Source organism: Panthera pardus, unplaced genomic scaffold (genome assembly GCF_024362965.1).
Source record: "Panthera pardus isolate Hobbes unplaced genomic scaffold, ASM2436296v1 HiC_scaffold_12, whole genome shotgun sequence".
NCBI classification, from domain to species: Eukaryota; Metazoa; Chordata; class Mammalia; order Carnivora; family Felidae; genus Panthera; species Panthera pardus.
In genome coordinates this window covers 61,770,952-61,787,190 of record NW_026526677.1, presented here as the reverse complement: position 1 = coordinate 61,787,190, position 16,239 = coordinate 61,770,952, and the positions used below count along the sequence as shown (strand labels likewise).

Below are 16,239 nucleotides of genomic sequence, written 5' to 3'. Positions count from 1 at the left end.
AGCAAGGGGGCCATGGACAAGATTTGAACCAGGACTCCTTTCGAATTGCCCGGCTAGTGCTCTTTCCGCTATGCTATGGATAATGATGGGTGTTATGGTTGAAAAAGAATTTCAAGGAAAAACAAAAGAACAAACAACATACAATCTCTAAAAACACTGAGATACTCTTTCTTAACCCAGAATTGGTAAAAAATCAAAAGCCTGACTCTGTCTCTTGTCAGTAAAGGTATGGTGCTCTGAGATCTTTGTACGCTTGCTGGAGGATATATAAATTAGAGTCCTCACTCTGGAGAGCAATTTGTCAGTGCCTAGTAAAGTTGAAGGCACATGGCTTCTGTACGTGAGGCTTATGATGCACAGACACGCTTTCATGTGTCTGGTGTCGTCACTGCAGCATGCTAGTAACGAAAGGCAGATCCTGTTCTGTGGGGCTTGAAGCTTACATCATTTAGGAGGTTCTTTTTAAGGAAAACAATACAGAATTATGAATATTAAGGTAAATATTTGTTTAGAATGAGAGACAAGGTGCCTAGGTGGCTCAGTCGATTAAGCCGCCGACTTCGGCTCGGGTCATGATCTCACAGTCCGTGAGCTTGAGCCCCGCATCAGCTCTGTGCTGATAGCTCAGAGCCTGGAGCCTGCTTTGGATTCTGTGTCTCCCCCTCTCTCTGCCCCTCCTCCACTTGCGTTCTCTCTCTCTCTCTCTCTCTCTCAAAAGTGAATAAACATTAAAAAAAAAAGTTTTAGGGGCACCTGGGTGGCTCAGTAGGTTGAGCGGCCAACTTCAGCTCAGGTCATGATCTCGCAGTCCGTGAGTTCGAGCCCTGCGTCGGGCTCTGTGCTGACAGCTCGGAGCCTGGAGCCTGTTTCGGATTCTGTGTCTCCCTCTCTCTGACCCTCCCCTGTTCATGCTATGTCTCTCCCTGTGTCAAAAATAAATAAAACGTTAAGAAAAAAAAATTAAAAAAAAAAGTTTTAGAATGAGAGAAGTTACAAGAAATTTCTAGAACTTTGGAAATTCATGCCCTCTGAGTTCCTTTGGACTCAGATTGCTGATTGCTTCCCCTCTTGCTTTACAACTCCCAGCAGCTCCCAGCACTTTGGGGGTAGAGGGGCATGCTAAGAGGTTCACACCCTTATGAATTTCATATACTTTGCATTGCATAAATGCAAATAAGGAGCTCGGAGTTTACCCTTCATTACCTTCATGATAAACCCACCTCTGTTTATAATAGAAAAACATTGAAAGCAGCCCAAATAGCTATCAGAATGAGAATGAATTAATTGTGTCATATTCATATAACAGGATATTAAAAAGAATGAGCTGGAGCTACGTGGTTATATCTCAAAAGTAAATTTGAGTTGCAGAATAATTTATAGAGCAAGACACCATTAATTTAAAGTTTAAAAATCTGTAAAACAATACAAAAGACTATAAATGCATAATGTATATATACATATATGTATATGTACCTAGATGTGTGTATTATATATATAATTATTTCTATGTATGTGTCTAATTACAATATAAAAACATGGAAGGAAATGATAAACACTGAATTCTGGATAGTGGTTACCTCTATCCAGGAGGAAAAGTGGGAAATAGGATTGCAGAGGAGTACAAAGGAGATCCATTTCCTGGAAAGCGAAAGATCTCAAGGAGATAGGACAAAATATTAGGATTTGATATGACAAACTTAGGTGGTAGCTACCAGGTTTTATTACATTATTTTCTAAACTCTTCCATATGCAGGAAATAGTTCACATGGTTTTTAAAAAAAGGCTCTTGCACTAGCCAGGGAAAGAAGATGCTTTCATCCTATCAGCAGACTTGATTCCCCTAATTTTTAAAGGTTATTTATTTATTTTGAAAGAGGGAGAGAGAGAGAGAGAGAGAAAGAATCCCAAGCAGGCTCCACACTTGGAGCCTGACACAGGGCTCAAATTCATGAACTGTGAGATCGTGACCTGAGCCAAGATCAAGAGTCAGATGCTAAGCCAACTGAACCACCCAGGCACCACTGATTCTCCTATTTTTTAATATTTAATTTCTATTTTTATTGAGGTATATGTAAGTCAAATGCACAAATCTTAAGTTTATAGCTCAAGGAATGATTACATATGTGATCTACCCAGATCATTATCTAGAACGATGTCAACTCTCTTCATCACATACAATTCCCCTTTTCCTGGCTGTTATTCATCCTTTGGCTCAACTTAGATGTCACTTCCACTAGGAAAGTGCAGACCCTGGAAAACCACTAGGAAAACCACCTTTCTCTCTCTAGGGAAACCACCTTGCTCCCTCAACACTTGGTTACTACTGTGTCTTTTCCTTTCGTTGACCACTTGCTTGTCAGCTTCTCTTTATAATTATGAGCTGCTTTCCCGAAGGTTCCAAACTACAAATGTGTCTTCTTATTCTGCTTTGTGCCTGTACCTTTCCATTTTTCAAGTTAAACCGTATTCACCCTTGTTAGCTTCTTCAGAGAAACCCAGGATCCTTTACAATATTCATCCAATCCTTGTCTACACCTAATGTCTCCATAATTTCTGCATCAAACACTGTGTTCCTCTATGTTTTGAGGTCATGATCTTGAAATCAAATTTTGGGTGTTGCGAGTTTCATGAGTGGATTCAAGCATAATGAAAACCCTGAAGACAGAGTTGTATTTTATGACCACATTGGTATCAGAGTGATGCCTGCTTTTTAGAAGTCCTGAAGCTTTGCAAGTTAAGCTAAAACCTGTCATGCTGCGCCTGATTAAAACGTTCTCTAAAGCTGACAAGTAATGCTGACAGTGTTCATTGCCCAGACCTGTATTATCAAAAGGTAACAATAAGGACATTTCACTTCTGTTCCTCACTCCAGGGCACCTCAGGGAACTCCCAGAATCGCAGAGAGCCCAGTAGGCATGCTAAAGAAGCCAAGTCCTCTTTATGTTGTAGGGGCAGCCACTGAAGAGCGGTTTAATCACTGGAGTAACAAGTGGGGAAGAGAATGGACTCTGGTGCCAGACTGCCAGTGTAACTTGGTAGAAGCTCGAAACCTCTCCAAGCTTCAGTTTCTCCTTTGGAAACTGGGGATGATGATGCTAACCCTACTTCCGAGGGATATTGTGTGGATTGAGTTCATATGTGAAAACTTCCTAGCACATAGGAAGCATTTTATAGCACTATTATTACCAGCATAGTAATATATTAATTTTGGAAAGATCACTCTGGCTACTGTCTGAAAGGTGACAAATCTAAAAAACAGCAGTGTCATTCCAACACTGAAAATAAAAATAAGAAAACACGATTTGATATAACACAAGATAAATACATGGAGTGGTTTGAACCTAGCACCAGACACATGATTGCTATAGTTGACTTTCAGTTGTATACATTTTCAGTTAACTACTGCTAATTTTCAGTTACACCCACTGGCTTCCCTTGTCTTCACCATACTAGTAGGCACTGGTCCCTGCTTAGAAATTAACTAACCCTTTGGCTTAAACAGGCAGTAAGAGGGTAAAGGAAGTCAGGTTCCTCACTTCCTGAGAAACCATAGTTCTTACAATTGACGGAGAAGGGGTGGAAAAAGAAGGCAAGACAGAAAAACAGCCTGGGTAGGAAGTGAGCCAGTTGGCCACTACTTTTCAACCCTTAGGCAAGGTAGGCATAGTCAAAGAGGAGATTTGAATTGAAAAACATGTTATTGCTGTGATTGAGTTCTTCCCAGATTTTGTAGCCAATACACCAAAGCCATGCTTATTTTTTTGTTAAAGACCCAAAGCTACATAATTCTGAAGGTATTTGGACGTTTCCATATTTAAATTTTTTTTAATTTAAGCAATCTCTATGCCAAATGTGGGGCTCAAACTCATGACTCCAAGATCAAGAGTCACATCCTCTCCCAACTGAGCCAGCCAAGTGCCCCTCAATATTCTTTTTGCAAGGTTCAAGAAGTGTCCAAGAACTATGGTATTTTTGTGGGAGATATTTTTCAGTCTGTCTTAAGAACAGTTTTACAATTATTCCAGGCTGTTTGCCCTCCTGGCAACCTTTCCTGACTACCTTCTGGCAGGAAATACTCTTTCTTACATCCCAACATCGCAAAATTCTGACCCTCCTCAAAAAACTCACCTTATTTCCTTCTCTAGACTACCACTCCACGTGGATCATATATTTATGTGAACTTATTGGTTTATATTGCAATAATTTGTTTGGTTGCCATTTCCTAGGTCCAGGCCATGAGCTTCTTGGTGGAAGGGACCATGATTTTATTTCCCACCTTGAGACATTGTATATAGCATAATAGTTTAGTGCATGGAGCCAGAGTTTCTAAGTTTAAATCTCACACTTATAGGATATATATCCTTGACTAAGTCATTTCACTTTCCTGTGCCCAAGTTCCCGTATCTATAAAATGGGCATAATAATAGCAGCAACTTTATGTTATTAGCCCTTCTTTCTTTTAATTAGATAGAAACCTTTTCATGATTGTCACTGAATTACAGAATTTTTTTTAATTGGTGGTGAGGGGATAAACTTAAAAGGGTCATTGTTTCCTGGTCAAACAAATGCAGATAACTGTGTTGGAAAAAAAGAGAGATTTGAAGATTCCGGCAGGCAATGGCCAACATTCCCTCTAGCCTCTCCCCAACATCTTCACACTGTTGTGCCTTCTCTGAATTGCATAAACAAAGTCCCTTCAGTTACTCTTCAGTCGTCAGAGGGTTACCTTCTCCAGTAAGCCATCTCTGGCATCCTATCACTCTTATGCACTTGTCTGTTTAGATGTCTGATACCACACAACTGTGACTTAAGCAAGGGTCTGTGTCTCGTCTTTGTGCTCAGAACTCAGGAATGGCCGATATCCTCAGGCTAATCCTCTCAACAACGAAGTCTCCTGGAGGCTTTCCCTGTGCATCAGTCACTCCTTGCCTCTCAGTGTCCTTCGGCATCAACTGGAAGCTGTAGAAATGAAGACCTTTCAGACCTCATCCCAGCTGTGCTCCTCAGTTGCTCCAGCAACAACACCTACATACAACCAGAATGCTTTAGTTCCTGGCCCCGCCTCCTCCCCTGCTCAGCCAGCCCCTGCCTCCGGCCCGCCCCCTCCGTAAACTGGAGTCACCAGTGCGCACGCTCCTTCTCGGTCTCCTTGTAGCGTGATGACGTTGACGTTGGCTTAGGGCGTAGGGGCGGCGGCCGCGCGTGTTTCAGCTGGGGGAGGTGGTGTGGTCTGTGGGTTTGGAAAAGACGCGGGTCCCTGAAGTGTCTGTGCTGGCTACGGCGCGTGGTATTTTTGGCTTAGGCAGCTGGCTGTGTTGTCTCCGCTCCTCCCTGTCTGCGGAGAGGGAAGCGGCGGGGAGGTGGTGGGGACACAGCTGGAGCCCCTGAAGGGGAAGGGAGCAGCCGGGGTTAGGGGTAGGAGGTGCGGAGCGCGTGAGTGCAGGGCTGCGGTCCAGAATCGGGGAGCAGTCGATAGTAGGGGAGGGTTCCACAGGCAAAGTGCTCACCCGCCGGGATCCGTGCTGGTCCCGAGGAGAGCTTGCGGCAGCAGCGCGATGTTCGGGGCCCGGTGCCTGCTCCGAGCCCTGCGCTCCTGCACCTCAGCCCCCTGCCCGAGACCCAAACCTTCCGCCAGACTGAGCGTTCGTGACGCGCTCGGGGCCCGGAGCACGAATGGGGAGCGCGTTAAGGTCCAGGTTGGTGTATGGGAAGGGGATGGGATTTTCTTTTTAGTAACTTACATGCCACCTCCGTGTCTAGGCTTACCTTGTCAGGTCAGACAAAACGACAGGCAGAGAAAGGAGGAAATGTTGGCCATCGTGTGCGTTCACAGTTTTCTCCTTTCCTTGCCTATCGTTAGTTTGCGCAAAACTGTTGGGATTGACTCTATGACGTGCTGGAACTTTGCTTTCACGGTACCAGAGCATTACCTGTAAACTTGTTAGTTATACGGCAGAATAAACGTACGAGCTTCTTTTCCTTTATCCCTCATAACGAATAACCACAGTTACCTAGCGGTTGCCTTGAGCTAGCTCCATGAGAGCGGACACCATGTCTTACAGTAAATATATGTTCAACTAAACAATGGCTTTTATTCAACTCGTAACCACCCTGAGGCCGAAAAAAGGGTTTGCACATAATGTATGTTTAATACATAGGAGAAAGAGTAGAGTGTAGCGGTTTGAAACAACTCTGGAGTCAGGGTGACTAGGTTCAGATCTGTGGCACTTAGTGGCTCATTAATTATGGGTCTCTTCTATAATAGTAATTATGGTCTCTTCTCTCCTCTAAACCTGTTTGATTCTTATGGCAATGAAGCTAATAATAGCCTTAACCTCATAGAATGGTGAAGATTAAGTGAGATGACAGGTATTATGACATTTAGAACAGTGGCCCACAGTCAATCAATGTTAGGTGCTATTATTTCTCTTGCTAATATTTGCAACAGCTCTACAGAGAAGATTTTCCTTTAAGGGAGTAGACCAAGCAAGGTGGTTTGACCGTTTTAGGTTGCTGAAACACTGCTGCAGTTATTTTTGTTGTCCTCAATCAAATTCTTTGATTTTTAGCAGTATGACTCCTCTGCATTTTTGGGGGTTTCATGTTTTTTCCATGATCCAAATCAAGCCCTTTTCTTGTATTCATCTATTAATTTGACATACATACATTAATGATCCCTTCTAAGTGGTAGTCAAGAAAGGATGCAAAGATAAAAAGAACAAAAGCTACTGCCTAGATCAGAGGCTTTCATTTTAGTGCTGTGTGGTCTAAGATAGTAGCTACCTGTCATTTGTGGCACTGAGCTCTTAAAATGTGGCTAGTCCACATTGAAGGGTAACTGTAAATTTAAAATACACACCAATTTTGGAGAACAAAAGAATACAAAATATCTCAATATATATATTGATTACACATTGACAATGTTGGCAGAATGGGTTAGAATATTAAAATTAAGTGTACCTGTCTACTTTTAGTGTGACCACTAAAACAAGCAAAATTACATATATGGCTCACATTATATGTTTGTGGGACAGCCTTGGTCTAATGGCTAAGACAAGTAATTGGGGCAACGTGATAAGTATTAGTGGAATAAGGAACTTTGAGAAAACAGGGACATCCTTAACTATGTGAGGTCAAGGAAGACTTCTTGTGTTAAGTGACATTTCACTTGAGTCCTGAAGGATATGTTCCTCAGGGAGAGGAACTGGGGGTGGGGTGGAGATCACATTCCAGAAAAGCTTGATAACATGAACTTTGAACTGAGAACTGTATTTGAATTCTAGCTCTACTCCTTGGGAACTGTGATTTTAATTATTTAGAGAGGTTGTCCTAACTTACTTAATATGTTCTTCATTTCTAAAATGAGAATATTCACTTCATTAAGTTCTTGTAAGGATTAAGTGTAAAATATTTATAAAGAGCTTAGAGCAGAAGCACATTAAACACTGCTCCACAAATGTTAACTTTTACTAACAAGTGAAAAGCAAGACAGTGGTGCTTTAGGAATTACTATTGATTAAACATAACCAAAGAGCCGCTGCCATCAGGGAAATGTGGGGAGGTGAAACCAGAAAGGGCACACTTGGTTGTGAAAGGCCTTATATAGGAGACAGGCAATTTACACTTTTTTTCAGGGTAGCCCTAGAAAAAGACCAAGGGCTTTCTGGTAGACCTGGGTCCAAATTCAGGCTCTGTCTACCAGCAGTGTGACCTTTGACAACTTATTTGACTTCTCTGAGCCGAGGTTCTTCACTTGTGAGACAGGTTATAATGATAATCCACAGAGCTGTTGTGAGAAAAAGATGAAATAGTATATGAAGAAGGTAGTAAAACATTTGTCACATAGATTTTTAGTGCATGGTAGATATCCTTTCACTGAAAACCATTAACGGACTATCTACTGTGTCCCTGACAATGGCCTTCAAAGCCACTAAAGCATGGTTCTTAAACCTTCACAATATGATAGACATATGAATAAGTAATGGGAGAGCTTTAATAGCGTTGTCAGTAGGGTGTGGTGGGAACACAAAGTAAGGGTCAATACAGTTTTTCTAAATAGAATCCTCTCGCTTTTCCCAAGCGTGTCTGATAATCAAACACAATCAGTTGTTCACAGTTTTTCAGTGTCTGCTAGAAGAATATTGTCTCTTCTGTGCTAGTTAAACTTAAGTTGGATGTGATCTGTGAGAGCTGTTTGTAGTGTTACTGGTTTTAGTGTTACTACTAGAAGACCTCATTTGTACTCACCTGTCATTTAAATTCACAGTGTCTTTGAAAGCTTATGTACTAAATATATGTCACAGTGAAAAGCTTTTTGAGGAGTCTGTGTGATATTTTGTAAAAGGAAAAATCCAGTGAAGATTTTTCTGTTCTATAACTACATAATTTCCCTCCTGGGAGTTTAATATAAAAGGAGACAGGGACCCAAATAATGTGCCCTATTATTATTACCTGGAATGAATACCTGGGATAGTCAATATTGGGGAAATTGATTATATGAATTAGGCTCATCGGCCTAATGGAACGTTAGGCATGTATTCAGAATGATGAGGTTTTTTTGTTTTTTTTGTTTTTTAAATTAAGTTTATTTATTTATTTTGAGAGAGAGACAGAATAAGCAGGGGAGGGCAGGGAGAGAGAGTGTGGAGCCTGATGTGGGACTTGAACTCACGAACTGTGATATCATGACCTGAGCCAAAACCAACCTGAACGCTCAACTAACTGAGCCACCCAGGTGCCCCTGAGAATGATGAATTTTATATTAACAAAACAAAAAGGTGGAATGCCAAAGCCGTATCTCCCTGAGATAAGAATCCTATTGAATTATATATGCTAAAAGCAATTGATTTGTTAAGGCAGGACTGAGGACTTTTTTTTTTCATTTAGTCTTGTGTGTGCATGTGTAATGAAAACGTAAAATATTTACATGTTTTAAACTCACATTTAGAAATTTTTCTTCATTAGGGATGGATTCGTTCAGTCCGATCCCAGAAGGAAGTGTTGTTCCTGCATATAAATGATGGATCATCTTTGGAAAGCCTTCAAGTTGTAGCCGATTCAAGCTTTGACAGTAGGTGAGTTTTTTTTTTTTTAACAAAAGAATCTTTTTTTCATCTCCTTTGCTCCCCTTTTCCCTAATCCAATGTTCACATATTTTTTTTAATGTTTATTTTTGAGAGAGAGAGGGAGACAAAGGGTCTGAAGTGGGCTCTACACTGACAGCAGCAAGCCTGATGTGGGGCTTGAACTCACGAACCATGAGATCATGACCTGAGCCAAAGTTGGATGCTCAACCAACTGAGTCCCTTAGGCACCCCAGAGTGATCTTTCTAAACAAACCTGCTTTTCAAAGCTTTAAGGCTAAGTCCAAATACTTGGAATCAAGATCCTTCAAGCTCAGGCCTTTCTTTTTCATTTTTTTAAAGCTTGTGTTTTTATTTTGAGAGAGAGAAAGACAGTGCAGGTGGGGGAGGGACAGAGAAAGGGAGAGAGAGATAATCCCAAGCAGGCTTTGTGGTATTAGCATGGAGCCCGACTCTGGGCTCAATCCCACAAGCGAGAACATGACCTAAGCTGAAATCGAGAGTCAGATGCTGAACTAACTGACTGAGCCACCCAGGCGCTCCCAGACCTTTCTTTTTTTTAACATCTTCACATAATAATATCCCCTACTTACCCTTTGCTTCAGTCTCTCTTAATTATTTGCTGCCCATTTAAGGGTGAAACCTCTATCATTAAATACTGTAATGTCCTGATAGCAAGTTTTGTATTAAAATGAACATTCTGTATAATGATATCTTGTTTATGCTGTTTTTTGTTACTATAGAGAACTGGCTTTTGGGAGTTCTGTGGAAGTTCAAGGGCAGCTGGTGAAAAGTCCATCCAAAAAGCAGAATGTGGAACTGAAGGCAGAAAAAATTGAAATTGTTGGAAATTGTGATGCCAAGGTATGCTTTGTGATACATTTATGGAGACTATTTAGGCTTAATTTAAAACAGCAATCTGTTTTAAGTGTGATTATTGGGAAGGTGGCACTTAGAACATGTTTCAATTGTGACTTCCCAGATAATTGAAACAGGCTATGGAGCTTGAGGAATGTAGAGAATATAGTAAACAGTATGTAAATGGCTGAATTTTATGACTGAAAGCAAAGTATTAATCTATACATCTGTTTGGACACCTGTCATAATTGAAACTTGCCACTTTTAGCCGCATGCCCAGTTAACTTCAGTGACAGAGACGTGCTGGGGAGAACGTGTTCTAAGGAAAGCCCTGCCTAGAAATGACTTTTACAGGATCTAGAACTGTGTTGTCCCAATATAGTAGCCACTAGCCACCTGTAGTTGTTTAGTATTAATTAATTTAATATTAAATCAAGTAATAAAATCAGTTCCTCAGTGACATTAGATACATTTCACATGCAGCTGCTGGCTACCATATTGGATAGTGTGGGTACGGAACTTATCACAGAAAATTCTGTCGGACAGTACTTATCATGCTTGGGCTGAAGAAAGATAAGAAATCCTACATTAAGACATGTTTGCTCAGCCCAAGCATGATAAGTACTGTCCCAACAGAATTTTTTCTGTTTTTGCAAGACTCCTTGTTAGTAGCTTTTATTCATCACCTGATAAAGAGGTTAGAGAGAATAAAATTATAGGTTGGCAATCCATCTTCTGAAATTGGAGAAAATGAGGCCCAGGCAGGAGACATGGCTTGCCCAAGGTTATATTGCTGACTAGTGCCACAGCTGGAATTTATGTACTAGCCATTTGACTCCTCTGTAGTTTTGCTATACTTGTCTTCCAAGTATTTGATGAACAAAACACAAGGAAATATAGGGAAATTGCATCATTTTAATTCCTTTTTAATTTTTTCTGGATAATTGGAGGGAAATAAATATAAGGAAATAAGAAAATGGGCACCTTTTTGAAAAATGTCCTTCTGAATAGTTTTCCAAGAAATTCTAATAATACTAATAAATACTAATTGACACGTAAAATCAGGAATCAGGTTTTAAGGTTTCTGAAAAGTAGACTGTGAAAAATAATTTGGAATTCAGAGAGGAATGGAGATGGTAACCATTTTTGTTTTTGCTTTTTTTAGAGGGGTGTAGGATTATTAAAATGTGCCGTGTGTTACTCTTTTTAAGCCGTTCTCTCTTGGCTTCTGTGGTTGTCACTCACCTTCTCTTCCCCTTAATTTCAGTGTCATTTTGTAAGTATTCAGACATTAGGGAATTCTGGTCCCTAGGCAGTCCCCAGACACCTATTAATGTGGTCATATTTTGACTTCAGTAGGTATGGTGCTTATTTCTATTATGAAATAAATTAGCATGTGCACTAAAAGAAATAGATAAGACTATACGTAATAAGCTACCAGTTTGGCTTTTTTATTTAAAATAGTTTCTCTGCGATCTTTTTTATTGAAACTTTGGTTTTGTTCTTTAGAACAAGTTTAGAACAGTTTGTTTTTATCTTCTAAATCTTGTAACATGAATGTTCACAGGGTGGAATATTTCTACATAGAGTCATAATTTGAAATTTTTGAAGTATACACTACTCTGCTAGTGACAGAAGGCTGTTGACCCTCCCTCATGTTCTTAGACTTGTTGATAAACAGTGAAAAACAGTGCCAATTGATTATAAATGATTGTGGGCTTTCAAGACATTTGGGTGATTTTAAAATTGAATGCCAGCTGTGTGTACACAGCTGTAGAAAACAATCTTTAATATCTACAATATTCTGAACTCCTGTGTGCCAAACAGTGGACTGTTTTTGCATAATTATATCCTAATCTCTCTATTTGTAAGTGGTGACTGATATAAGCTAATGGATAGAAATTTGATAAATAACAGATTAGACTCAGCAATACTAATTTTGCCCAAGGTTCTATGCCTAATAAGTAGTAGGGCTGGATTCAAAACCACATCTCTGATTCCTACCTCGCCATTCAGTTAACTTGTAGTTAATTGGACCATGTTCACTTATATTAAGAAATAGAGAAAGAAAGCTTTTAATTTTGTTACAAAGCATTACTATTTAACAAATGTTCTGGAAACTGATTTTATAGAACATATGTCTTAACTTTCAATTTGTTTTTTCCATTTATTGGCAGGCTTTTCCTTTTAAATATAAAGAGAGGCATCCTCTGGAGTACCTGAGACAGTATCCCCACCTCAGGTGCAGGACTAATGCCCTGGGTTCCATACTGAGGATTCGCAGTGAAGCCACAGCTGCTATTCATTCTTTCTTTAAGGTGAGGTGCTTGGTGTGCTTCTAGCTACTCTTTTTCTTTTTTCTTCCTAGCTGTTCTTTCTTGTGGAGAAATTGAATGATTGTAACCCTGGAGTGTTATCCTGAAAGTTTTGTTAGTTACAATGTTTATTCCAAGCACCCTTTACTTGTGTGGTACTTTTTTTCTTTGATTTAAAAATTTCTCTTTATCACTGGTTTTAAGCAGTTAGATTATGATGTGCCGGGCGCAGTTTTCTTTGTTCCTTGTGTTTAGACCTTGTTGAATTTCTTGGATCTATGGGTTTTAATTTTCATTAAGTTTTTCATCCATTATTTCTTCAAATATTTTTTATGTTACTTCCTGCCTTTGGAGACTTCTGTTGTCCATATATTAGGCCACTTGATACTTCCATAGCTCAGTGACGTTCTTTTCTTTTTTTTTTAATTTCTTTTTCCCTGTGTGTTTTTTTTGGAAGGTAGTTTCTGCCCGTCTAGCTTCCTGATCTTTCCTTTTACAATAACTAATTTGTTGTTACTCCAATCCAGTGCATTTTTCATCTCACATTGTAGGTTTCATATCTCTATGTTTGATTTGGGCCTTTTGGAAAAAATATGTTGCATGTCTCTGTTTAACTTTTAAAATATATGCAGGGCAGGGGCGCCTGGGTGGCTCAGTCGGTTGAGTGTCCGACTTTGGCTCAGGTCATGATCTCACAGTGTGGGTTCGAGCCCTGTGTTGGGCTCTGTGCTGATAGCTCAGAGCCGGGACCCTGCTTTGGATTCTGTGTCTCCCTCTCTCTCTGCTCCTCCCCCACTCATGCTCTGTCTCTTTGTCTCTCAAAAATAAACATAAAAAAAAAATTAAAAAAAAAAACCTATACAGGGCAGTTTTATGCATTTTTTAAACATATATTAATTTTTATTTTACATTTACTTTCTTCTTTTAATTTATTTTTTATTTTTGAGACAGAGAGAGAGCATGGGCAGGGGAGAGGGGCAGAGGGAGAGAGGAAGAGAATCTTAAGCAGGCTCCACACTCAGCACCGAGCCCAACACAGGGCTCTCTCTCCCATGATCCTGGGATCATGACCTGAGCTGAAGTCAAGAATCAGATGCTCAACTGACTGAGCCACCTAGGTGCCCCCACAATACGGTTTTAATTAAAAATATTTATGTTTTTAGTAGCTATTTGATGTCTATTTTATGTCCTAATTCTAACATGTCTGTCAGTTATGAGTCAGCTTTGATTGATTCATTAGTCTCTTCATTACAGTTTATGATTTCTTGCCTCTTGGCATACCTGCTAATCTTTGGTTAGATGCCAGACACTGTGAATTTTACCATGTTGGATATTTATAAAGCTTCTTAAATTTTGTTCTGGTATGTGGTTAAGCTACTTGAAAACTGTTTGATCCTATTGGGTCTTTTATGATTTGGTAAATGGGTCTGGAACAGTGCTCAGTCTAGGGCTAATTAACCAGCCACATGTGAGCACCAGGCACTGTTTCCTCTAATCTTTCTGGATGGTTCTTTCCTTGGCCTTTGACAGTTTCCCCACATGGATGTGTCCGTCATCCCTCTACCTGACACTCTGGAGTGACCCTCTGTACATCCTTGGAGTTCTCTGTGCTGCTCTCTCCTCTCTGATACTCTGTCTTATGAATTCTAGCCACTTTTGTCCCTTCACACTCTCAGCTCTGTCTCCTCAACTCAAGAGGTCTCCTGGGCTCCACTTTATTTCTCCCCCTCTTCCTACTATGGCCTGGATAATCTCAAGGTGGTAAGCAGGGCTACTGATAGGATTTGCTAAGTTTGTTTCATATCTCAGGGATCACTGTCTTTTGTTGTCTGAATCCATCTTAAAAACCAGCCTTTCGGGGCGCCTGGGTGGCGCAGTCGGTTAAGCGTCCGACTTCAGCCAGGTCACGATCTCACGGTCCGTGAGTTCGAGCCCCGCGTCGGGCTCTGGGCTGATGGCTCGGAGCCTGGAGCCTGTTTCCGATTCTGTGTCTCCCTCTCTCTCTGTCCCTCCCCCGTTCATGCTCTGTCTCTCTCTGTCCCAAAAATAAAATAAACGTTGAAAAAAAAAAAAAAAAAAATTAAAAAAAAAAACCAGCCTTTCATGTGGTTTGCTTGTGGGGGCTTTATTTTTGTTTTTGGTGGGTTTTTTTGGTTGTTTCAAGGGGGAGGGTAAATCTGGTCCCTGTTTCTCCATCTTGGTCATAGGCATATTTTATACATAGTAAGCACCGATTTGAAAGTTATTGGTATTTTTTTCTTTATATATATATTTTTAATGTTTTTATTTATTTTTGAGAGAGAGACAGACTGAGCGCAAGCAAGGGGGGTACAGAGAGAGAGAGGGAGACACCAAATCTGAAGCAGGCTTCAGGCTCTGAGCTGTTAGTACAGAACCCGACGTGGGACTTGAACTCGTAAAGCACAAGATCATGACCTGAGCCGACGTCGGACGCTTAACTGACCGAGCCACCCAGGCGCCCTAAGAGTTATTGGTATTAATCAAGTAGATTGATGTACAACTAAAGGTATTTTGTCGTTTTTAGCTTTGCTTGTCAGCCATTTCCCCCTACCCAGGAAAGCCACAGTGGAATATAGTTGGTAAGTTGATGAGGTGAAGGGATCCTCCCCACATGTGGATGAGAGGACCCCAAAGGCAAGGAATGGCCCGGCACATGAGGTTCAGTGTTATTCTGAGTGGTTCTGGAGCTCTTCCTATGCCACTTCTCCAGATCCAGTTCATCTGCAGAGATTGTCTAACATCATACCCCTTCTTTGGACTGTATCCAAATTCATGCAGGGCCAGCCCAACCGTAGTTTACCATGAGAGTTCTTGCTCTTTGAAAAGTTCCTTTAGAGCGAATTTCTGGTGAAACAGCTAAAGAGCATCATGGCTTTAAAGCATATAGTTTTGAATAAACAAAGAAAAATAATCATATTATACTATATCATCCCATTATAGTTTGAAAGTGTGCATTTCCATATGCTCCATAAACTTTCTGTGCAACTTCCATATGGCTTTTTAGTAGTGCTTGAACCACACAAACAAAATTTGTTCAGATCTAAAAATGTTTTTTTTTCCCCATATGGCTTTAAACAGTGGATAAAGCCACCCTGCTTCAATACTGAAGGTTTTATAGATTTCTGGCCACTAGGTGGTGGTATTGGCAGTCCACTGACTAGTGAGCTTTACCTACTTTCTCTATATACTTTCTACTTGAGGCTTCTATAAATATGTAAACAACTTAAAAATAAACTGGGAAATTTTGAAATAAAAAAAACAAAGTAACATTTTAACTGGTTGAAAATAATGAATTTTAGCACTATTGGTTATAGTTATAAAGGTAGGTAATTTTGAGTGTTATAAATTCACTTTTTAATTATGAAGCCTTGGAAAATATAATTCTGATAATTCTATAATGTTACCCACTTGTATGTGGAACAGTTGGGATTGGATTGAAATCACAGAGTACTAAGGCACATTAAATAATACTTATATGCTATTTAGTACTTTGGACTATAATTCACTACTTTAGGCATCCTGAAAGATGTTGAGACTTAAAACTCTATGTTTTAGTTTTTAAGTAAAAATTTCATAACTTAAAGTATCTTAACTTAAAAGGGACTATTTTAGTTTCTGTTTTTTCCTAATATTTTTAGATTAGAAAGTTAATTTTTTTTTTTTAAGTTTATTTTGAGAACACACGTGCGTGGGAGAGGAGCAGAGAGAGAGGGAGAGAGAGAGAATCCCAAGCAGGCTCCATGCTGTCAGTGCAGAGCTGGATGCAGGGCTTGAACTCACCAACCACGAGATCATGACCTGAGCTGAAACCAAGAGTCAGGAGCTTAACTGACTGAACCACCCAGGCACCCTAGAAATTCAGTTGTTGGTTCAAGTGATCAAACGTGTTTTGTGTATGACTTGGTTTGTGCATAAAATTGACACAATTGCCTTGCACTAAAACTTGGGTATGGAGAAACCTC

General features: G+C 40.1%; 1 protein-coding gene and 1 long non-coding RNA gene across 7 annotated transcripts in view; one reads left to right on the top strand and one right to left on the bottom strand.

Moving 5' to 3' along the window:
* Positions 1-4,434: 4,434 nt before the first annotated feature.
* LOC109267272 (uncharacterized) lies at positions 4,435-5,231 on the bottom strand. The gene is made up of 2 exons (XR_002080006.2): positions 5,123-5,231; positions 4,435-5,025 (listed from the first exon to the last, which is right to left on the bottom strand). It is a non-coding gene; the product is annotated as an uncharacterized LOC109267272 (long non-coding RNA).
* The window catches only part of NARS2 (asparaginyl-tRNA synthetase 2, mitochondrial), a 134,854-nt gene continuing 123,811 nt past the window's right edge, over positions 5,197-16,239 (top strand). For 2 of the 6 annotated variants that reach the window (XM_019449947.2, XM_019449946.2), the window contains exons 1-4: positions 5,199-5,696; positions 8,965-9,074; positions 9,827-9,947; positions 12,119-12,259. In XM_019449947.2, coding sequence (XP_019305492.1) covers positions 5,556-5,696; positions 8,965-9,074; positions 9,827-9,947; positions 12,119-12,259 — 513 coding nt within the window. In that variant the 5' untranslated portion in view covers positions 5,199-5,555. Of the gene's footprint in view, positions 5,697-8,963; positions 9,075-9,826; positions 9,948-12,118; positions 12,260-16,239 lie in introns of those variants that run through there. The other 4 variants (XM_019449949.2, XM_019449948.2, XM_019449951.2 and 1 more) reach the window with 4 other exon arrangements.